We start from the raw sequence: 23,270 nt of genomic DNA on the forward strand, positions 1-23,270 counted from the left end.
TCGACTCTGCAAGCCATGGAGTATGCATTGTTCACGTACGTTTGGTAAAGGGTCTTGTAAAAGGCTTTGATTACGTACACCATCTTAACTATCGTTCAAGCCTATCAGGAATTGAAGTAGCTTATCTTTGCTTTCTATGTCAGCTACACCTTTTGCAGTACCACAAGTACAAACAAGAAAGTTTATTAGACATGAGAGTTCATCCCATAACTTCTTTAGCTTTGTGAAATATACCATCAATGGCAGGTTGCCTTGACTAAAAGAGCAGATTTCACACTTAAACTGATATAAGAGAGGACTATTAATTTCTCTGAATCGTTGCTCCAACTCACTCTATAGCTCATGTGCAATGGTAGCATATAAAAATGCTTCCACCAGATCCTTGGAGATAGAATTGAGGATCCATGAAAGGACCATACTATCAACTCATTGCCATTTTTTTTATAAAATAAATCATACTAAATGAAAAATAAAAAAACAATCACCAAATCTAAAGGCTTCTAGCAACTTGTATGAAGCACCAGAAGCCAAATGAACCAAGGAAGCACAAGCAATGGCGTTGTCTGAGGTGTGGAAGGGATAGAGAAGATCTAGCCGACAATCTCAGTGTCTTGAGGGTTGACCATCCACGCCTAAGCGGAAACAAATAAAGAATCCTAAGAACCTTAGCATTAGAGCATAAAAATCAATGTCCTTTACATAGCCAAAATAAATCTACAACCACATTTTATTATTTAATTTTTATAATTTTAAAAAATTTATTAATTAAATTTTTAAATTTTAAAAAATTTATTAATTAATCTTTTTATATTAAAAATATTTTAAATTTTTTCACAATTAAATACGGGATCGGTCTCATTGACCGGCCGAGCAGGATTCCGGGCTTGTTGGCATTGTTGCCAATTCTCTTTCGCAAGGTCTATCAGTATCTTATTAAAAATAAAATTTAAAACAAAATATATTTTCTTTAAGATTAAAAAATAATTTTTTTGAAAAAAAAAATTATTCGATGAGGAAAATTTTATATTTATTTAACATAATTTTTATTGTGAAATTATCTTCTTAACAAAATGGGTCCAGATAAGTTTTTTTTCCAAATTCTATCAACCGACACAGTTGAATGCAACCTTTTTTTCACCATGGAATTTTTACATTTTATTAGAAGGAGAAGAGAAAAAAAAAAAAAAAAAAAAGCCATCGAGAATTTGATACAATCAACTAAATTGGTCATATCTATATCTTCCTCCAGTGTTCAAATCAAACATAATGATACTGACCAAACCCATTAATCTTTCTGTCAACTATTTTCAATTGAAAAGACCCCACTTTCTCCTCAACAACCCCATTAAAAAGCCCTGCTGCTCCTTGCTCCTCACTGCACACTCTCTCTTGTATCCTCTTTCTCTCTTTCTCTGTGTGTTTTTGCTTCTTTTGAAGAAATATGGCTGAGGGAAGAGGCAGTGCAGTGGTGGGCATGGTGGTCCTCTGGTTGTTGCTGCTCCATTTTGAGATGGGTAGTGCAGCAACTTATACTGTTGGAGGTTCTAGTGGTTGGACCTTTAACGTTTCTGGCTGGCCTAAAGGAAAACGCTTTAGAGCTGGTGATATAATTGGTAAGTCTATATTAACTCATTCTAAGATTTTCAAAACCCTAATTATTGAGAGTGTTATATACTTTGAATGATGATGCAGTGTTCAACTATAGTCCTTCAGCACACAACGTAGTGGCAGTGGGGAGGCCTGGATACAGTTCATGCAAAGCTCCAAAAGGTGCAAAAGTTTATACATCAGGCAAGGATAGGATCAAGCTTGTGAAGGGCCAAAACTTCTTTCTCTGCAGCTTTGCTGGTCACTGTCAGGCTGGAATGAAAATAGCCATAACTGCTGTCTGATAAATCTAGCTACCTTGTTAAAAATTTAGAAATATGAGAAATTTTAATTTCTCTTTCACTTTTCTGTATGTTTAATTTTAGGTTTTTGTGTTAAAAATTGTCGCTCATGTATGGGTCTGACACAGACTCAATCTGAGTGCTGGTGTGTCTTGCTTTTGTGGGTGGGTCGGTGGCTAGCCTGCCATGTACACAGGCTAGCCTACCTATAATTTTATCAAGTAGAAAGTGGAAAGAAATAAAAGGGTTGGTAATATTTTGACTTTGTCATCTTTTATATTTATTTATATGGAAAATTTTTAAATCAATCTGATTTATTATAAATTTAAAGTATATAATAAACGTAAATCAATGAAATTACTGTTACCATCGAATAAGAAAGGTTGTATTAACTACGATTTTATTGTGAAAGTTTATATCGTTATTTTTTTAATTTTTTAGAAAGTAATGATACGTTGATAATTATTAAAATTTTAATTTTTCGTTTGTTATTTGTGATGGATTTTTTATCTTTTAATCGCTGCATTTTCATGAACTATTTGCAAATGGTTTAAATTTTTCAGTTTTAATATTTAGATATTTCTGAATTTGATTTGATTTTGAATGATTATAAATTTTTGTTAAACGTTAAAAATGATATTTCTATTAAATAAATTTATCGTCACGTCATTCTAACTTTTTATATTTTGATTAGAAAATCTATTAAATATGATCATCTTTTTAATGATATCTCTTTTTATTTGATAAAATTTTATTAATACAGTTAATAGTTTTACTTTTTTAAATACGAAAGGTTGTATAAAATTTTTTAAAAAATAATAATAATAATAATAATAATAAAAAGAAAATGAGATTCCTTAGAATTTGAAAATTACAAGTGGTTCAAATGGATAATTGGATTGTTAAGGTTGAGATTATCAAACCCAGCAAGTTATATTTTGGGTTCAATGGCTTAACAACTATTTTAATTGCAGAACCTAAAGGTTTAAACGACCTACCGTTTTATATTGAAGACCACCGAAATTGATTATAATCGGAAGATGATAAGGAGATAAGTAGTTCAAATTATCAAAATTTCAATGCTTCCTAGATAATTCACCATCTTAATAATTAAAATATAAAAAAAAATCTAAATTTACTTTTAAATTATATGGAATTAAAAAATATTAAATTTTATATCTTTCAATTTAAATTTATTTTTAAACTATTATTAACAAATCAAATAAATTTAAATATTTCATAATTAATAAATTTTATATATTTTTATTTATCAAATAATATTGTCTTTCAAAATATATATATTACATTATTATTCTATGTGCAAATGTATTGATTCTCAAATTATTACCTTGATTTATAATTATAATTTAAATATATATACTAGTAATTTGAGTAATTGCTTTTTAAGCATTATAATTTAACTATGAGAATTCAATTAATCCTTATAAAAATTATACACATTTTTTTTTCTTTCATTCAAATTTAAAAAAATTATTTAAAAATTCTTAAAAAAAATCAAATGTACATGCATCAAAACACACACATATATGATTGTGGTTCCAAGCATAAAGCTTAAAGGAATCCAAAGCCTAGCAATAATAAAGTGAGAATGTTACCGAAAGAAAGTGAAAATGTAATTACGAACTTTCTAGTTGATAATTTTTTGCGAAATTATAATTACGATCTTTCGTCGATAAATAGTTAATAATTTTATTGTTGATATTTTAAATAGCCGACGAGCGATCGATAATTTACTATAATCGTCATTGTTTTGATAATTTATTTAATTTATGGGAAAATAGTTGTAGAATAAAATAGAATCATGATGAAGAGGTGTATAAAACTTTAAAGATGCCAAGCCACCATCACCCCCACCTTATCATTTCTCACACAAAAGTAATTGTTTAAAAGATGTGCAAAAAGTGATACAATATATTCATGCAATTTATTTGCTTCCCCTTCTTGTTGGTTGACTTGACTTCCTTTCATATTTAGAAATCCCTCATTGTCTTCTATCTCTGCCAATTCTTCTCTCTTCATGTAAACTAAACACTTAAAAAAAAAAAACAAAGATTTTGTTATATCATGCGCATAATTTTAGGTACACATCGCCCCGTGATCTCATATAAAAGTGAAAATCAAATTTACGCCATTGACAGTAAAATTTATATTTAATTTACGGACAATACAGAAATAAAAATTTTAAAATATACATATCGGAGAGATAAAAGAGGCTATGCAATTTTAGGATTAACCAAAAATTATTTCCTAATCTTGCATATATATTATGACTTGGAAAATATGATCATGCTAGGGAATTAAAAGCTGAGCATAAATATACCAGGAGAAGGCTATAAAGCTGAGCTTGATGAGCATTAAGTTGCCTGAAAAACTGGAGATATAGTGAAGTTTTCAGCTAGGGATTCAAGAAAAGGAAAGAGAGAGATGATTATATATGTATCATTGTATCAGAATAATTTACATTACAGCTTCAGCAATCATTTTCTGACAAAAGGGTTTGAAATTTTGTAGTCTTTAAAGGTTTCTCATGGAGAAATTTACAGAGCCAGTTTGGCATGCTGGCCACCTCCAAGAATTATTATTAAACTCTTATATATGGAGGTGGACAGAATGCCAAAATGGCTCTGCAACAAGGCCCCTGAGAAACCCTCACAGAGAAAGACAGAAAGAGAATAAAGCTGAAGCTTGAAGAAGAGATAGGGCAGCTAGCTAGACTTGTGCTTGTGAGTAAAGAGGAGAAAGGCTGGGGGATTATGGAGATTCTTTGAGTAGCTTTTATAATAGCCGGATCACAAATACTAAATAGCTTCAATAAATCACCGTAGATCAAAAAATTATACAGAACTAATAGGTCCGAAACTAATGATGAAACGAGGCAAAATTATTTAAAATATTAACTAACTATAATTTTTAAGAGTGACGAAAACATTATAAAATTAAGAAATTGTGAATTTTATAATAGTTAGTTCAGAACTATTAAATAATTTAATTAATTGTTTTAAATTAAATAAATAATAGATGAAAAATTATTAAAATCAATTTTAGCCGAATTCTTACAGCTTTTTGAAACAAAAGAGCAAATTATGTAGAAAGAAGGTGCATGAGCGTGCATGGTGTTGTACGAAACACAAGATTATATTATAAGTTGGTGGGTGGGTGTCTCTTTCAACTTTCATCTGTAACCCAATTATGAATCACTGCTTTAAGGCTTTGTACTTTAAGGACGAGATTACCCTTTCATGGTGGAACATGAAGTTGAAGTTTGACAAAGTATAACCATAGAAAGCAAAGATTTTTGAGGTTAAATTTGGAGTTGAGTGTAGAGAATTTGAGCTTTTGTTGACCAAATGAAAATAAAATGGGATTGAATTGAACTTTGAGATTGCTTTTTGACTTGTTGTGAAAGTGGAATGCAAAATGGGTCGTTTTTGTCTCCCACTCCAAGCTTTAATCACTTTGTCAACCCAATTCTTGCAACAACACTTTCAAATTTGGAGTTTGGACTTTGGACTTTTGAGTCATTTCTTTGGATTATATAGCCGTTATTGGAATATTAACATAGTATTTGAATGTGATACATGAAGTCAAATTTAATGTTTTCGTTTTATTATGAGAGAAATTTATTATTTAATTTTTAGGTATTCCTACATCTTTAAAAATCTATTAAAATGTTTTTTTTTCAACTAAATAATTCTTTCATTCTTTTTTTCGTTAAAAATAGAGGAGGGATAAAAGAGAAAATTTTTAAAATTTAATTTTGCCCTCAAATAAAACTCCTTATTTAATCCATGAATATTGTCATTATTAACAAATCAGACCTTATATTTTCAGAAATCTATTAAAACGTTCTTATCTTTTTTTAGATTTCTTAAAACATTTTTATCTTTTCTCAGATCTATTAAAATGTTCTTATCATTTCTTATTCTTATCATTTTTTCTGGTCAATGAAAAAGTCTTTCCTCTTCTTTTTTAAAAAGGAAGGAGAAAAAATAAAAAAAAAAGAAGAAGAAAAAGAAAAAAGAAGAAAACTAAAAGGAGAAAAAGATGATGATAATGAAGAAGAAGAAAAATAAGAAGAATCACCTTTTTCTTCTTCTCAAAAAAGAAAAAAAGAAAAAAGAAAAATCAAAGAAGAAGAGGAAGAATCGAAGAAGAAGAAGAATGAGAAGGAGAAGGAAAAGAGGGAGGATAATTTAGTCTTTTGTTATAATTTTAACTGCAGAAATAAATGAAAAAACTATTTCATTGACGAAAAAAAAAGATAAAGACGTTATAATAAATTTTTAAAAATATAAAAACTGACTTGTTAATAATGGTAATGTAATACCCGGCTAGATTCCGGCATCGGAATCTCTACCTTCCGGTGGAATCTCCGTTGGAATCTAGAATTCTGAATATGCCAGAGGTTTCTAAAGGGGTAAAATGTGTTTTCTAAAAGGTTTTTACTGATTTCATGGTTTTAAATGAAAAAAGAATTGAGTTTTGAAAAGAAAAGACCAAGGAGGCGTTTGCCAGGTTCGGCCGCCGAAAGTGAAGTTCGGCCGCCGAACATGGAAAGGCTTCGGGAGCGCCTTTGGCCTCCGAAAGTCTTGTTTGAACGAGCCAAGGTTCGGCCGCCGAAAGTCAAGTTCGGCCGCCGAACATGCATGAGTTTAGGGGGCACGTTAGGCTGCCGAAGGTCTTTGACCAGGCCACCTATAAAAGGCCCTCAGATCGGAAATGGGCGAGTTTTCTCCCCATTCTCGAGCTCAGGTGAGTTTTTGTCCTCCCTTGGCCGTTTTCATGTTTTTCTTCATCTCCTTCATGTTTTCATGAGTTTTATGGTTATTTTGAAGAGTTTTAAAGCTTGGATCAAGGTTTGGAGAGCTTGGAGCTTTTGGAGCTTGGATTCTCCACACCTCAAGCTTTGGGTCGCACCAGCCCTCGATCTTTAAGAGGTAAGTGCGGATCTATGCTTTCTTTTATGTTTCATGAAGTTTTAAGTAAGTTTTAAGAGGTTTTAATGGTTGAGTATGGGTAGATATGCATGTTAGGAGTTATGTGGGTTTTATGCCCAATGTATGTTTATGTGATGTTATGAAGAAGTTTTAAGCTAGTTTATACTTGTGGGAGTGAGTATGCATGATGGGGAGAGAGTATGTGAGATTATAGGTTGTTTTGATGGTTTTGGCCTATGTGGGTCATAAGCTATCTATGTATGTTTTGATGTTGTTTTTGGAGTTTAATCTAGTTGTTAAGCTCCTTTGTGCATGGTTAAGGGTTTATGCATGTTTTGGTAAGGTTGGGTGTTTGTTTTGGGGTGTTGGAAGGTTTAGGAGGCTTGAATGCATGAGAAGCTGAGTTCTGCCCTTCTGGGAAGAACTCAGGTTCGGCCGCCGAAGGTGGTTTCGGCCGCCGAACCTGCCTTTGGATGCATGGATTGGCCTCCTAACCTTGCCCCCGAAAGTTGAGTTTTGGCTTGAAAGCAGACTTTCGGCCGCCGAAAGTGCCTGACTTTCGTCTCTGGAGTGGGACTTTTGGCCGCCGAAGGTGCCGCCGAAAGTGCCCGAGTTTCGTCTTTGGAGGGAGGGTTCGGCCGCCGAAGGTGCCGCCGAAAGTGCCCTGTCCAGCCTTTTCAAGGTTGTTTTCTATGCATGTTTAAGTGATGTTCTAGGGGGTTTTTGGGGAGTTGTTTATGAGTTGTTTAGAGTGTGTTGGCACCTCATTCGAGTCCACCTGTGTAGGATCGGACCCGAGGGACCGAGGAGGCCATCAGTGGTAGCTATTGCCGAGTCAGTCAGCGTCGGCTACAGAGGTGAGTAGAACTAAACTTAACCTTTTATATACAAAATCAAATGCTTAAAGCATGTTCATGCATCATGTTTATATGTAATAGGGTTGATTGCACTAGTTTCACGAATATGGCGCATTGCATTATTTGATGTTGATTCAGGAGGTTTGGACCAAGGCGACTTCAATAGCCCACTTCTGTCATTGAGTCTTGGGTAAGTCCTTTGAGAGCCGGACAAGTACATATAGGAAAGTCCCTGTGCACTCTCTGTGGACTAGGTACCCTGTCATGTATGTGAAAGTCCTGTGTGAGCTCCTTTGGGGGAGCCGGGCACCGACAGAGGGAATTTTGAGGTCATGTCCGATTCTTGAGAGGAAAGGATGCTAGCAAAAAAGAACTCTCAGAAACAGGTCCGTGGGGATTAGATAATTGCATGAGCCCCGAGACGGACAAGATACGGTTATGTGATTCCTTTGTGTTATGACGCATTTCATGAGAGCATGTAATTAATGAATTGTTTTCTTTGTTTCTACTCACTGGGCTTTTAGCTCACCCCTCTCCCCTAACCCCAGTTTTGCAGGTCAGACGTAGGCCAGGATGACGTCAAGAGTTAAGGTCTTGCTTATGTAATAGTATTAGATTAGTGTTTTTGTAACAGCCCGGCCCCTTTCGACCGGCCCTGTTACCGCTCACAGCCCGTGACCTTCCTCTGGGCCCAGCCACTGTGAGCAGCTCTTAACATCCCTTCACCCTCACGGGTTCCAGGCAGGATTTGTCCCCTTGGTTCGCGGGACTTGAACCCGTTCTTCCCAAGTGGATTTGGCCCAATTCCTTCCTCTGGGAATTAGGTCGCCTCCCCCACTGCTCGAACCCTTGACCTCCCACTTTAAGGGAATAGTCTGGTGAGAGTGAGTACCAATTGTTCCAATTGGAACAATTGGTACTCACTCTCACCAGACTATTCCCTTAAAGTGGGAGGTCAAGGGTTCGAGCAGTGGGGGAGGCGACCTAATTCCCAGAGGAAGGAATTGGGCCAAATCCACTCGGGCTAGGACGGGCCGTAATGGCTCCCCCGAGGGACAAATCCTGCCTGGAACCCGTGAGGGTGAAGGGATGTTAAGAGCTGCTCACGACGCCAGTGGAAAGCCCGAGGTGGCAAGAGGCCAGGCGAGGGATAGCCCTGGGCCGTGAGTGGTAACAGTGCCGTGCGAAAAGGGCCGGGCTGTTACAGTTTTAGTGTGGACATGTAATGTATATTGATATAATGATTTGTAAGAGATGTAATGTAAGGTTAAGGGGAGTTATGCTTATGGATTAGTATTGTGCTTGGCCCTAAGACTTGGTTAGTCCCTGTTCAATACATGATGTATGTTATGCTAGATGTTGAGTGGAGTTTGAACTAATCTTGTGGCATGTGTTGTTTACCACGTTATGTTATGGATGAGGACCCTAGTGGAGGTCTTATGTTTGTGGTTTGATGCATGCACAGGTTAGGTTCTAGTTCTTTGGATGTATCCCAGCTTGATGTATGTTATGTTGACCCGGCTAGAGTTTTGAGGGCTCTAGAAAAGGGGGTTTCTTTATGTTTCCAGTTATGTTGCATACAGGACAAGTTCGGTTTATACATCATATGTTTCAGTTTTTATGTTAAAGTTTTGTTCATGTATGGGATTTGACCAGGTGATAGGAGGTATGTTTGGCTTGCTACGGGTCCCGGCGGCCTTAAACCGATCTGGATCCTAGCGCCGGTGGCGGTTCGGGCCGTTACAAAGGGGTATCGGTTTCCGGGTCGTTACAGGTAATATCTGGATACTAAATTATAAATCTATCTTATTATTATTAATGAAATCATTTCTATGGATATATCGTGAATAGGAATTATTTATATTTATTTTTTATTGAAGTAAAAGTAATGTTATTGTAAAATTATTTATCTTAATTTTAATATATATTGCAGTGGTTTATAGTTTAGATCAATAATGGCATACTCCTATTTAATTTTAAATTAATAAATTTCTATTGAAATCAGAAACTTTTAAGAATCTTAGAAATAGTGTTTGTGACTTTTTTTTTCATGGTAATGTGCATTAAAAGTCTGTTAGACACTGAAATTGAAACTTACTTTTGAGGAAAATACATACTAAATATTAAAAAAAAAAGTTTTTTAAATAAGCTGTTAATAATTAAATAATAAAAAATCGAAAGTCCAATCTTCCCTCTGAAAGATTTCCTAACTCCTTTGATTCAGGCATAGTTATTGCATTAATAATCAAAGCATGAAACGCACGCTACACATTATAAACAAAGTGCTTATTTTTCAAAACAATAAAATTCAAATTTTAGTATTTGGGAAATTTTAGAAAATCGAGTATTTGACAATTAATTGTGACAAATTCATTGAATTATCTAATTATTTGACCGTTAAATCAAATAATTTTAATCATGTTTTCCTCACATTATTTATTTAGTCGTTGATGGGTAAAACAGATCAAAATATATTTATAGAATATAAATATTTTTTATTTTTTACACTATAATAACATATAAATTAATTATTATAATTTTATTTTATTTTATTTTATTTTTAAAAAATTTTTTAAAATATTTTTAAATATTTAATATTTTTAAGATAGATATACTTGAAAAATTAATAAAAAAATTATAAAAAAATAAAGTGAAAAAAATTATACAATGAAGAGAGTAATTTTTATTTGAATTGAATTGAAATAAATTAATTTTATTTAAAATAAAAAAATTTATTAATAATTAATTATTAATTTCTTTAAACATGAAGATGTAAGTAATGTAAAAAAGGAAATTGGGATATGTAAAAAAGAATACCTTTTCTAAAATAAAATTAAAATTGAGTTATTTTATTAAAACAAATTAAAATTTAATATGAAAATGAAACAGATCTGAAATTTAATGACTATAATTGAACTCTCCGTATCTTAAGCCAGGTCTGAGATCCAGCCCAGCTTGATTTTGAGAGAATTTGGTCGGTTTGCTTCAAAACCGAACCGAACAAATAAACCAAAAACCAAAATTTTAGTATTTATGAATATCAAACCGAATCGATTTTGGTCAGAAACCGAATCGAACCAAACTGATCTGATTCGATTTGATTCAGTTCGATTTGATCAGTTTCGATTTTTAATAATTTTTTTATTTTTTACATTTTATTTTAATATAGATGGTTCAAAATCATCTATATTATTAAAAATAACATATAGATGGTTCAAAACCATCTATATTATTAAAAATAACATATTATTATCAGTTCAATTTTTTTCGATTTTTTTTTCAAAATAACCAAAATTTTTAAAATTAAAAATCAAATCGAACTAAATTGAATAAAAAATCAAACCGAATTTTAAAATTAATTTGATTCGATCAATTTTTTCAATTTGAACCGAATACTGTTCGGCCATAATTTTTACTAATAAAAAGATGGTTTTGAAGATTAATATACCACAATAATAATAATAATAATAATAATAATAATAATAATAATAATAATAATAATAATAATAATAATATTTTGAGATTATAAAATTTAGCAACAATACCATTTCTGAATTCAATACGATTAGTTTAATGCATATAATATACTCTATTCATTGTATAATTTTTATTTATTTAATTATATTCATTTTAAATATATTAAATTTATTAAATATTAAAATATATTTTTTAAAAAATTTAAAATAAAAAATTAAATAAAATTATAATAATAAATTTATAAAAAAAGAATAATTTTAAACCATATAAAAATAAATAAATAAAAATTATAAAACGAAAAAAATACAGTATACCAAGTTATCATACTAAAATCTTTGGCTTTTATCGTATAAAAAACCCCCCTAAACCATAGGGCTCTCTATTTTTTTTTAAATTTTTCTAGCTAATGATATCTTACATTGATTTAATAATCTTACTATACAACATACACTATAACTGAATATCTGCAATCTACACCCTTGATACTATTTTGATCAACGGTGAGAATTCTCCTCCCTGAACTGAGTCTATGAATTGAAGATGGTCAACAGTGAACCTATAATCTCATGCATCTTCAACATCAAACTAGGATAAATACATTATGATGAGCTTTTTGCAAAACCATTTTGGGCTGAAGGACCATCTTCTTCAACTATGTTGTCAACTTGATTCTCCTTGGCCCACACGGCTGCGTCCATGTATCCTAACTCGAAGAGCCTGTCAAGAATGCCTTCTTCTGCTGGCTCTAATGCCCAGTTGAAGAGCTGGAATGAATTACAAGGCATGTTCATCAGATTATCTTCAAAGAAGTAGACATCAATGGTGAACATAGCTTAGCTTAGCTTACCTCTCTTGGGCTGGCTCTATTTTCAGGATTGCAGTCTGGACTAATCCCGATTCCTTGCAACCCCAATCTACTCGCCGGAAAAGCACAAACACGAACCTGCAAAATGACATGTCAGTAGGCACAGATAACAACCAAATAATCTCATGTGTCTGATAATTACTCACAATATTCAGACAATCATAAAGCCACTATAGATATCAGAAAGGGTGAGAAAAGAGAGGAGGAAGAAGGAAAAGGAGGGAGAGGGGGAGGGGGTTCTCTGGGATGGGCATAGAGTCTCACTACTCAAAATTTAAAAAAAAAAAGATGCAAATGTGAGAAGGCACCAACAACCCCCACAACAATGGGGCACCATGGAGAAGATGAGGAAGAAGGGGAATCTCAGAGCCACCAGAACAATAAAATAAAAATCAAGAAGGGCATATTTCAAAGTTTCCCATTACTCCTATTTGTAAAGGGAAAACTCTGCATCTCTCTACAAAGGAACTTGTAAATTTATCCAGACTAGGTTGCATCAAAGTTAGCATCAGGAAGAATAGCTTCACTTCTTCCTATTCTTTGAGAAATCTAATCTTTCACACGGAAAAGCATGGCTCATCAAAAACCAACCAATGACCAGTTCTCAATAACAAGTTCAAAGAAACTAAGAATGGATTAAACGCGAGAAAGCAAAAAAAAAAAAAAAGAAAGGCTTCAAGTGGGTTTATCTCTAATAGAGAGCATCAAGATTCAAAAGATGGACAGAACAAATATCTCAAGCACTTACCGTCTCAGCAGCAGATGTTGGTGGCATAAACAACGTCAGCCCCCCATCAATGCAAAGTCGATTCCGGAACATTGTGGCAGGTCTTGGGGCAAGATATCTTCAAATTTGAACATATCCAACTATATCATACTCTTAACAATATTGTGAAAAAAACTAATAGGAAGTTTTCTGAAGTAAAAGGTATATTGACTATCACCCTGGAATAAAGGAAGAAGTGAAAACTGCATTTATGAGATCTTCCTTGGAGTCAAATTGATCCACTAATAAGCCCCTGGGTCTCCACAAAATCTGAGTTACAGCAACTGTGGCAGGAGAATAATAGAGTAACTGAGTAAATAGAGTGCATATAAATGAATAAATAAATAATTAGCATCCAAGTGCATATCCATTATGAGCTCCACAATTTACGATAGGCATAACCGGCACAAGTACAAGTAATGTGTTAAGATTTTTTCAAGAGCCGATTTGCAAAAGTACCATCTACTCATCCACACAAGAATCACACTACAATATGTTCCAAATCAAACAGATACTCGAGAAAAAAATAAAATAATTAAAGAAACTATTAAAAAACATTGTGAAAGCAGAACAAATACAATCATCAGAAGAAAATATATATATATATATATATATATATAAGCAACATCAAAACAAAATTACACATTTAGAATCACTACAGTAAAATACTAGAAGTTGCGCATTTTGGAGATAATTTCCCATTATCTTCAAATTCATCTCAGTTTTTCCAGCATTGAGCATATGCACTTGTGCCATCATCTCTAGCTGACTACATAGTTCACATAATCAACATTATACGCACAGATATACATACATTGATGTGTATAATATCACACGTACACATGTCAACAATGAAATCATCCTTACCACGAACCCTCCCATTGGACCTAATATGAACATCATCTGGGAGAAACTTTTCAAGAACATCTCGAAGAACAGCCTGTGGAAAAGGAAGATCAAACTACTACTAAAACCTCTGTTATTTAAAATTGCAAACTTATACCAAGCCATTTCTCAGACCAAAAATACCTAAATTTTTTATTTTTTGTTTCCTTGATTTTCTCTTTTTAGATTAGATTAAAAAAATCGTTTCAAAAATATAGAGATCAGATATGCCATCAACTAAACATCATGCTCTCATTAGGATCTTAGTTGTTGGGAAGATGATAAAGGGTGTTACTTGCCCATAGAAATGAACATAAAAATTTTCAATTTAAAAAGAAATTACAGCAATAAACTACATATTAAACCTCTAAATTTTGCAATAGAAATTTACCCCAAGTCTAAATGCAGTCCCTCTTAGCCGGCAATCTGCAGCCAGTAATTTGGTAGCTTGTAGGGCCTCCTGCATACTAGCTCCAGAAGCAATAACTGCACAGACTATGGCACCAGCGGAGGAACCGGCCAAAGGTGTGGTTTCCTGTGTCAAAGTAACCAAGTATATATAAGAAACCAATAACTTCAAAATCAAAATTGTGGGTGAGATTTTTTTTTTTTTTTCATTTTTTTCTCAACAGGTCAAAAAAAGGATTAATTACATTATAAAAATGAGTAGCAGCAGCTCTAAACCAGGAGGAACAGAGAAAATGGATCTATATAGTGACCCAACTAGGCAACTACTTGGATTGAGGCTTAGTTAAATTGAGTAGGGTTTACACAGATAAAACAAAAAAATAGATCAAATTCATTTCCACAACAAATCCCAATTCAAAAGCCCTGAACTTTACAAATATAAAATAGAAATTGCTACTCAAAATAAGAATTGAATTATGATAAACCAAGAAACTGACCTTAATGTAGCCCTTCTCAATAAGCAATTGAGCAACACCAAGATGATAAGGAAACAACAATCCAGCAGCAGAAAAACTAAACCCAGGACTCGTAATAACACGCCGTTCCTTCTCAGCCTCAATATCCTTAACCCTTTGCTCCCAAATAACCTCCGGCTCTATCTCGTCCTCCATCACCGCTCCAATCCTCTCATCATAATCCACACTCCCGTTACCATTCCCATTCCCATTCGATTTCTCAAACAACGAAACCCCAGAAGAAGATAAGCTCCCATTTTTATTCCCTTTACCACTTTTCAAAAGCCTCGACGCAATACCCAAGAAGAGTTCACCAGTAGCAACAGCGAACGACTTTTTCTCCGGCGGCGAGGGTTGCGGAGGAGGTGGGTAAGTGATTTTATTGTTATCAGACGAAGAGGAACATCCGACGGAGAGATTGAGAGATTGAGGGCGAAGAGGAAGGAGAGAATAGCGGTGGGCGAGATATGGGTTGGGATTAAAAGAAAAGGAAGAGGAAGAGGAGGCAGATTGAGGATGAGGAAGGAGAGAGGAGAGGGATGGAGCCATGGAAATGGAAGAAGAAGCAGATGCTCTGTTAGCCTTCTTGGTGAAAAACATTGTTGATTGATTGTTACTATATTATTGTCGTGAAAAATTAAGGAAAGATTTTCAATGTCGTTATCTAAGTGATTTTTTTTGACTTCGTCTCTTGTTTTCGGTTTTGAAAGAAGAAAGATACAAAGAAAATGCTTCTCCTGCAATTTCTTTCTTTCTTTTTTACCAATGTTTTTATTTTTTTATTTTTTTTTAAAAAAATTTAATTTCATTTAAAAGAAACTCATAAATTATTAGAGAATATTATTATTATAGAAAAATTATTTAATTTTAAAAAATTTACTAATTAATTTTTCTACCGTTAGATTTAATCTAATTATTGTGATTCAGTAGTTCAGCAAACACGAATGACACCTTCATAATGTGCGGAGGTGATTATAGTGTGAATAAGTAGACCAAAAGAAAATTGTGAATAAATTATTAAAAAATGACTTTTATGGTTAATTTATTCAAAATAAAATAATAATTATTTTTTCATGTAAACTAATCTTACTTTACGTAAATTTTAAACGTTTTTATCAAGTGAATTGATTTTTTATAATTAATCATATTATATAAAATATTTAATATTAGCGGATACATAAATAATTTAAAGAATATATATATATATATATATATATATATATATATATATATATAAATAAATATAATTTAAAAAAATAATAATATTATGTATAATTTTATTTTATTTTTTATTTTTTATTTACAAATGAATCATGTCTAAACAGAGAGTAAATGGCTTACAAGGTAAAAATAATAATAATAATAAGGAGCTTTTTGCACTTTTACAATTTTGTTTCAAGAGTTATGCTCAATATGGATGAGCTTAGAGGGGGACTCTGTAAGATGGATCCACCATTTTCAAAATGAACAAATTTCCTCTATTACCTCTTGAGATTCTGCAATAAGGAACCATAATCCAATAATTAGTGGGTTATTGATTTTCTGGGAAGAAAAATTGTAAAGAAATGAATAATTTTCTCCAAACAGAATTTTGACACAAAAAGTTTTCATGAAAAACATTCTTTTTACATTTTCTAACTTTTGGAGTATTTAACAAATTTCTTGACTTTTTAGGAATCTTATTAGCACTCTTTATTTTTCACATTGCAATCAAATAAGAAAAGAAAAAAGTGAACAGAAAGAAAAGCCTTTACATTACTCACCGTAACTCCTCATCCAAGTATGTGATTTCCAACTGACCACGGCCACTTCCAGGTGATGCAATGGGTATCTGTAGAATATTAGGAACCAGATAAATAAGCTCCAATGAGGAACAGCTTAGAGAAGAAGGAGATCAAGAAAAGAATGATAGAAAAAAAAGGCTCGCAATGTTCTATCAGCATTTTCTGACGACGTTTGGAACTTGAGGTTGTTTATTAATGGCGTAATACTATGAACTACTATTTTAATACAAATTAAACTATAGATTCTGAAGAGGGGAAAGGGAATGTCTATAACCCACCAGACCAGCAATTCTAAAGAAGTCAAATTTAACAGCAACCCTTCTTGCATTTAGAGGTACCAAATTAGCAGTGGCCTGTAGATAAATGCATAACTTTTAGTTTCTGCAACATTTACAAATAAATAATGATAAAGGAAGAAAGAAGCAAGGCTTAATACTTGAATTACAAGTTGAAATTTATGCTTAGTCAAAATCTGCACTGAGAAGATGGTGTATGAGAAGAAGCACCTGATTAAAGAATGGCCAAGTTTCAATATTTTGAGCCCTTAGAGTGTCCACATTAATTGCTTGGTAGATTTTCCCATTTGGTCTTAAGAACTTTGGCCTCTGTTACAAGAATAACATTATCATATCATTACAAGCTATGCATAATGAGAGCGAGGAGAAAAAAATTACATAAGGAACATGAGAAAATAGCTAGATCTAATTCTTCAATCTGGATCATAGGTCAGTCACTAATCATTGTCAAAAGAAGCAGAAGCATCAGAAATAATACTGCAATGGCAGAAAAAGGATTTTAATAGATTCTGATGAAAGCTAATTCTAGCATTTCAAGTCAAGAATATCAAGACTTTGTTCTGAAAAGTCCATGCAGGACATGGCTAGATTTCTACTCGCTGAATGAAGCTTGGCATGAAGATTTGTGTCGTATGTTTCTATGAAGTTTTGTGCACTTTTCTCATAATCAGCTATATGAAGCAATTCCAAGCTAATTTGAGGAAATCTCTTCCTAAATACTTTGGTTTTAGGCAAATTCATTTTGCTAAGTAGATCCCATTATCTATCTTTAACCTGCCTGATATTTCTGTAGAATCTTATCCTGCACCATCGCAGAGTCATCACAGGAAATGTAGTGTCTCAGACTCTGCCTGCAGAAAAGTTATGCAGGCCAGGCATACCTCTCAATAACAAGCTATTTAGATGGTAAGAATTGGCAAAACGATAAGGTTATTCCATTATAATACAGAGCTAGAGCTCACAGGTTCATATCTAAAGTTTAATTCTGAACGAACTTACTCTAAAAGCCGTATGGGCTGAATTATGAGTGGTTCGGCCTTGAATAAGATTGAGGTTCAATCAGATGGAGCAAATACTTCTTGTAAGCATTTTAACGAACAGGATATGGTCCTTAATCCAGTGGGTATGGGCTGAATATAAATTTCAGCTGTTAAACAGCTGTGAGCACATGTTGACAAATCAAAAGTTGGGATATTTCAAACCTTTGTTTGGAGAATTGATTGAGATGTTGTATATATAAGCTCCCATTTTCCATTCAGCAGCTTGGACTTCAAAGGTTCCTTCACTTTATTTGCTGCCTCCAGTTTACGAGAAATCTGATCCAATGACACACTCCAAAAATATAATTCATGGACAGATTAAATACATACAAGAAATGCAATTTCAAATTGGAAGATCAAGCTCTGACCTCATCAACCCGTTCTTGAACCTCTTGTGAAGCCTCAGCCCCACGATCAAGGGGAGCTATGGCCTCAAGAAGTTCCTCTTTAAGTTTCTTAACGTCTTTCTCTTTTACCAAGAAGCCTTGAAAGAAGGAAACTTTGGTTCTCCATTTCCAAGAATCAGCAATGGCATAAAGCTTATTCTTGTTGCTATAGCTTATATCGATTTGGGTATTGTGTATTGGAGTAAAGGAGAGGGATTTTGATGAGAGATATGCTTGTGAAGGATGGGAAGTGCAGAGTTCATCTGAGGAACGAGGTGTTTTCAGGTGAGCAGATGAGGCCGTGATGGCCATGCTGGTGGTGGTATCAAGGCTGCCTTTTTTTCACCTGTCGTTTGAAACGTTGGTATCTTCAGCTTGTGGATAAAGTGCTCACCAGTCCAATGTCTTTAAGACATCTGTCTTTTCAATATGAAGAGCTTCTTTTATATAATAATGTATAATTCCAAGTCACCTGTCTTTTTGTCATGGGTAAATATTTTAATTTTGGCGTTAGTGATATTTAATATTCTTCCCTTTTATTCTTCGTTTTTTAGTGAAGTCTGTCTGATTTTAGTGCCTCTCTCTAATCCGTACGTACAAATACGTTCGAATTTTTCCTCGTATTATATGATCGTTTAATTTTTATAGTTATTTAATTTTTTCGGCGCGCATACGAATAGAATTGCAAGACGGCTAGACCTACTCTTCTATTTCTTCTCATGTCATCGGATTAAATTTTTCTTGTAAGAACTAATTCGCGTGACTTATCTGACCTGCTTCATATTACCAATCGAACTGTCCTGTTTCATATTATTAGACCGAAAATGTGACCTATTTGACCTACTTCATATTACCGAACTGTCATGTTTCATATTATTAAACTGAAATAACCAGTGTGAGACTGATTTGCTTGAATAAAGCTTTATGGACCTTAGACCAGCCTTTTTTTTAAGATCTTTTTTAAAGTCTGACTTTACCAAGATATAGAAAATCCGGTGATTATCAATATTCAACAACAAAAGTTTAGTCGTGGGTAAATTGTCGTATAATTTATACATACAGAAAAAATATTTAGCGACAAAGAATTTTGTAACTTCATTATGGTCCATATATATACAGGAAAACAGTCTGCAAATGTCTGTGTAAAAACTTGCAGGCCTGAGAAAAAATAGCTAACAAGCAAAACTGTTTTCTTATCATATTTATACAACAAATGCAGGCCAAGGAATGTCTGAGCAAAATCTGCGGTAAGCTTTTCATTCTTATCATTGACTAGCCACAACCTGACGAACGCATCAGACAGGTACACGATAAGAGGGATCGATCATCTTCAAGATGAAAAGATTTCCTTTGTCACCCCTGGAAATTCTGTTGAAATAAAATGTAACATATTTCAGTTGAAGAATACAAGGGAGTCTCCCTATATGTCAGTAACAGCTAGGACTCGAATGCACGAGTTTTGCAGAGATTTTGGTCCTGTTAATAACTTCAAAATCATGCATTACATAGTTCAATTTCTTAGCAAGCTAAGAGGAAAGTTACCCTCTCAACACTAAGTTGGGAATCAGGTGCCTAATCATTCAACAGTTAGCACCACAGGAAATAGAAAGCATGTGAAGAAGTTTAAAATTGGTTAGTTTCAATTCAATGTGAATAGTAACATCACACTCACCGAAGTTCTTCATCCAAATATGTAATTTCCAACTCACCACGAGCTCTTCCAGGTGCCTTAACCGGTATCTGAAACCATGATAAAGTCGATTACTTATAAAAATTCAGGTATCACCAGACACTCGCAATCAATTTAAAACTCTGGCTGTATTCAGTTTAGTCACGTATCATCAGTTTATTACCACTTTCATTTTTACAGTTTCAAGTGCCCTTGCACATAAAGAAAATTCACCCCAGGAGTTGATTTTCCTGATGGCAAAACTGCCTTGAACGGCCTCGATGAAGTTATGCAACAATAAAATGAAGCAGATATGGTGATGCTAGTTTTATCTGTTGTTTTTATGCAGAAGGTCCATGCAATTCAGTTTGTGCCGGTTGCACAAGTTCAAAAAGAATAAAAATACGAAACTAATGTCGAACAACATCCAGTGAACTTTGCTGGAAGATTTCTAATGAATAACATTCACAATTCTTAAAAGCTTAAAACTTTTGGTGTTATTGCTGATTTTCAGGATATTAAAGCAAGAGAATCTGCATTTTAGATCCCACTCTCTACACCTCCAAAATAAGTTAAAAATCCCCTGTCTTGAATCCATTCATGAGAAGGGTTAACAAATTAAGTAACTCATTACAGTATCTTTAAGGTTTCAGAACCGATAGTTGCCTGTCAAACTTTGGATCTATGCAGTAAAAAGTAGAAAGCATATGCCATAAATGTAAGTAACAAGGAAAAAAAAAAACACTTACCAGACCTGCAATCTTGAAAAAATCAAATTTTACAGCAACTTTTTTCGCATTCAAAGGTGTTAAATCTGCTGTTACCTGCAAAACAAGAATGTCAAGTTAGCTGGCAACAGCATGAAGAAGGAAAAAAAATTCATAACCAAGTACAATTCTTCCATCAGAAATCATAATTCAAAAAAGACATTGAAATGATGATGTTAATTAGAATATTACCTGGTTGAAGAATGGCCAAGACTCCATATTCTGTGCCCTAAGTGTATCCGCATTGATTGCTTGGTAGTTTGTTATGGATCTTAAGAATTTCGGCCTCTACATAACATTATTTTATGATCTTAAGAATAATAAACAATCTCAAAACAATACAAGATAACTCAAATAAATTAATCTTAGGCTACATTTGTTTCACAGAAAATATTTTCCTACATTTTTTTATGTTTGAAGCACTCGGTAAAATTAACCAACGGTAAATATTTTCCTAGTCAAAGAGAAAATGAAGCACTATTATATATAAATTTATGGATAATTTATTACGTTTCCGAGCTATTAAAAAATTTATTACTCATTCTTTCGTTAATTTTAGGCATTTAGTGTTCTATTATTTAATCTATATAGTATGAAAAAATTCATTAGTTGATCCATTAATTTTATAAAATGCCAACTAATTAAGCATTCTAATTGAGGGCATTTTAGACTTTTCTCAGCACTTTATGATTAAAATTAACAGAGAAACTAATGAGTAGAATTTTTAAAATCTAAGGTATGTTTTAATATATTCTTCGAAACTAAGGGACTAACTAGTGAATTTTTCTATACTACATGGACTAAATAGTAATTTTTCCAAAATTTATTAACACCTATTTTTTAAAATATAATCAAGCAAAGAAAAATAAGTAAGGATATTAACAAATTTATATACAATAATGTTACTAAGATTTTCAAAGTACAAAAAATAATTTAATTTCCACTTTTGATCAGGATTTTGTTATTGATGATTTTTTCTGAGTACCCAAACATCATAGACTATAAAAATATTTCCATGAACAAATGAATCCTTATACAAATTAGTCTATGCATTTTTCTATTTCCACCAATTTAGGATTGACAAATACAAAGCAAATACTAAGAACAAATAAAGTTTTCTATCCATTCCTCAGAAAAAGGGACAAAATACCCATGAAAGTAAAACAAGCTTGCAGGATGTTTCAGCTTACCTGGGTTTGCAGAATTGATTGTGAAGTAGTGTAAATAAGCTCCCATTTCCCATTTAGCAAATTAGATTTGAGTGGCTGCTTTGTCGGATTAACTGCTTCAAGTTTGCGAGCAATCTATCAAGAAATACATGTAAATATCAAAAATTGGTAAATTTTTAATTAAAGTTTAAGCTCACTGTTACTGAGAAAAATTAAGAAGCTTAACCAATTTAAAAGGATTCCAAGAAATCTGCTCTTGTTTCCTCTCATAAATTACAATCCTAAACCCAAATCAAAGCTAAGGGCTCAGACCAAATCCTAACTGAGTTTGGCTCAATTGTTACGATGAAACTGGAGGAAATTTCAAATGGGTTCCATGGAATTTTAAGAAAGAAATGAGAAAATAGACGAACCTCATCAACTGCCTGCTGATCTTCTGGAGTAGCCTGAGCCCCACGATCAAGAGGAGCAATAGCTTCAAGAAGCTCTTCTTTGAGGACCTTAGCATCCTTGCCCTTTTTCAAGAAGGCAGGAAAGAAAGAAACTTTAGCTCTCCACTTATCAATGCTTGAGTTATCATTGCCTGAAAGGTTCAAGAAATTGGTGGGTTTGGAAAAGGAGTACAAGGTGGCGGTGGCGGTGGCGGTGGAGGTGGAGGTGAGCTTGGGGATCGGTAAGTTAATGGAGAATTGGGAAGCAGTGACGATTGCAGGAGAATTAAGAGAAGATAAGGCCATGACTATAGTGAGCTTTGTAGGAGCTCAAGCTTCAAGGTGAGGTTCTCTCTCCCTTCACTCATAAATGCTCTTTTTTTTTTCTTAAATTGAAAATGAGAAAACATTGATGGATTTAATATAAACTATGAGAAAAAAAAACCTTAATAATAAATATTTAATTTTATTTAAATTAATTAATATTAAAATTAATTAAAATACATATGGGACGCACAAATTTAATCATAAATTTGTGATCTAAGTTTGGGCTAAAAGCTATAATTGATGAATTATAGGAAAAAAAAGGCTAATAATATGTAATTTATTTTTGAGATAGCAAATCATTTAATTAAAGAGAAAACTTTGACAATATTTATTTGTATTTTTTAATTTTAAAAAATATATTAATTAATTTATATTATTTAAATTTGTCAATATATTAATTATTATAACTAATTTATTTTGTTAGTAAAACATAGCTATTTTATTTGCAAATGTATTCACCTAATGGAAAAATTCATTAGAAAAAAAAAAAAAAAGGAGAACACCATGTAGCAATTGAGCAAGGCCTATACGGCTAAGAAGGAGAATCAAAAAAAAAAAATACCACTAAGTTAAATAGGCTGAAATCAATAAAAATACGATATGATGTAGCAGTAAAATCAGACTGTACAACACATTTATTTCTTTTCTTTTAGATATATTATAAAGTAAGAGTAGTCAGAGTCAATAATAAAGGGCTCTCTATGTAAGTTTTCTACCATATTTCAAAACTAGGAAAGTCTAAAGAATCATATTTATAACTATAAGGACCAATGAGCCAAAA

General features: G+C 32.9%; 4 protein-coding genes across 4 annotated transcripts; 1 reads left to right on the forward strand and 3 right to left on the reverse strand.

Moving 5' to 3' along the window:
- Positions 1-1,365: 1,365 nt before the first annotated feature.
- LOC110619620 (basic blue protein) lies at positions 1,366-2,151 on the forward strand. The gene is made up of 2 exons (XM_021763133.2): positions 1,366-1,613; positions 1,693-2,151. Exons 1-2 carry the CDS (start codon positions 1,442-1,444, stop codon positions 1,890-1,892), a joined length of 372 nt encoding a protein of 123 aa, XP_021618825.1. The 5' UTR covers positions 1,366-1,441; the 3' UTR covers positions 1,893-2,151.
- Positions 2,152-11,436: 9,285 nt separating this feature from the next.
- LOC110619682 (patatin-like phospholipase domain-containing protein 2) lies at positions 11,437-15,350 on the reverse strand. The gene is made up of 7 exons (XM_021763221.2): positions 14,603-15,350; positions 14,089-14,232; positions 13,680-13,752; positions 12,991-13,096; positions 12,795-12,891; positions 12,029-12,124; positions 11,437-11,945 (listed from the first exon to the last, which is right to left on the reverse strand). The coding sequence occupies exons 1-7, from the start codon at positions 15,218-15,220 to the stop codon at positions 11,781-11,783; spliced, it is 1,299 nt and encodes a 432-aa protein (XP_021618913.1). The 5' UTR covers positions 15,221-15,350; the 3' UTR covers positions 11,437-11,780.
- Positions 15,351-15,964: 614 nt separating this feature from the next.
- LOC110618876 (probable plastid-lipid-associated protein 4, chloroplastic) lies at positions 15,965-18,511 on the reverse strand. The gene is made up of 6 exons (XM_021762151.2): positions 18,109-18,511; positions 17,903-18,016; positions 16,911-17,009; positions 16,683-16,757; positions 16,384-16,451; positions 15,965-16,116 (listed from the first exon to the last, which is right to left on the reverse strand). Exons 1-6 carry the CDS (start codon positions 18,436-18,438, stop codon positions 16,044-16,046), a joined length of 759 nt encoding a protein of 252 aa, XP_021617843.1. The 5' UTR covers positions 18,439-18,511; the 3' UTR covers positions 15,965-16,043.
- Positions 18,512-19,196: 685 nt separating this feature from the next.
- LOC110618651 (probable plastid-lipid-associated protein 4, chloroplastic) lies at positions 19,197-22,547 on the reverse strand. Its single transcript, XM_021761835.2, has 6 exons — positions 22,145-22,547; positions 21,753-21,866; positions 20,755-20,850; positions 20,545-20,619; positions 19,799-19,866; positions 19,197-19,494 (listed from the first exon to the last, which is right to left on the reverse strand). The coding sequence occupies exons 1-6, from the start codon at positions 22,466-22,468 to the stop codon at positions 19,422-19,424; spliced, it is 750 nt and encodes a 249-aa protein (XP_021617527.1). The 5' UTR covers positions 22,469-22,547; the 3' UTR covers positions 19,197-19,421.
- Between the last annotated feature and the right edge of the window lie 723 nt (positions 22,548-23,270).

The sequence above is a fragment of the Manihot esculenta genome, chromosome 7 (genome assembly GCF_001659605.2).
Source record: "Manihot esculenta cultivar AM560-2 chromosome 7, M.esculenta_v8, whole genome shotgun sequence".
In the NCBI taxonomy this organism is placed as follows: Eukaryota; Viridiplantae; Streptophyta; class Magnoliopsida; order Malpighiales; family Euphorbiaceae; genus Manihot; species Manihot esculenta.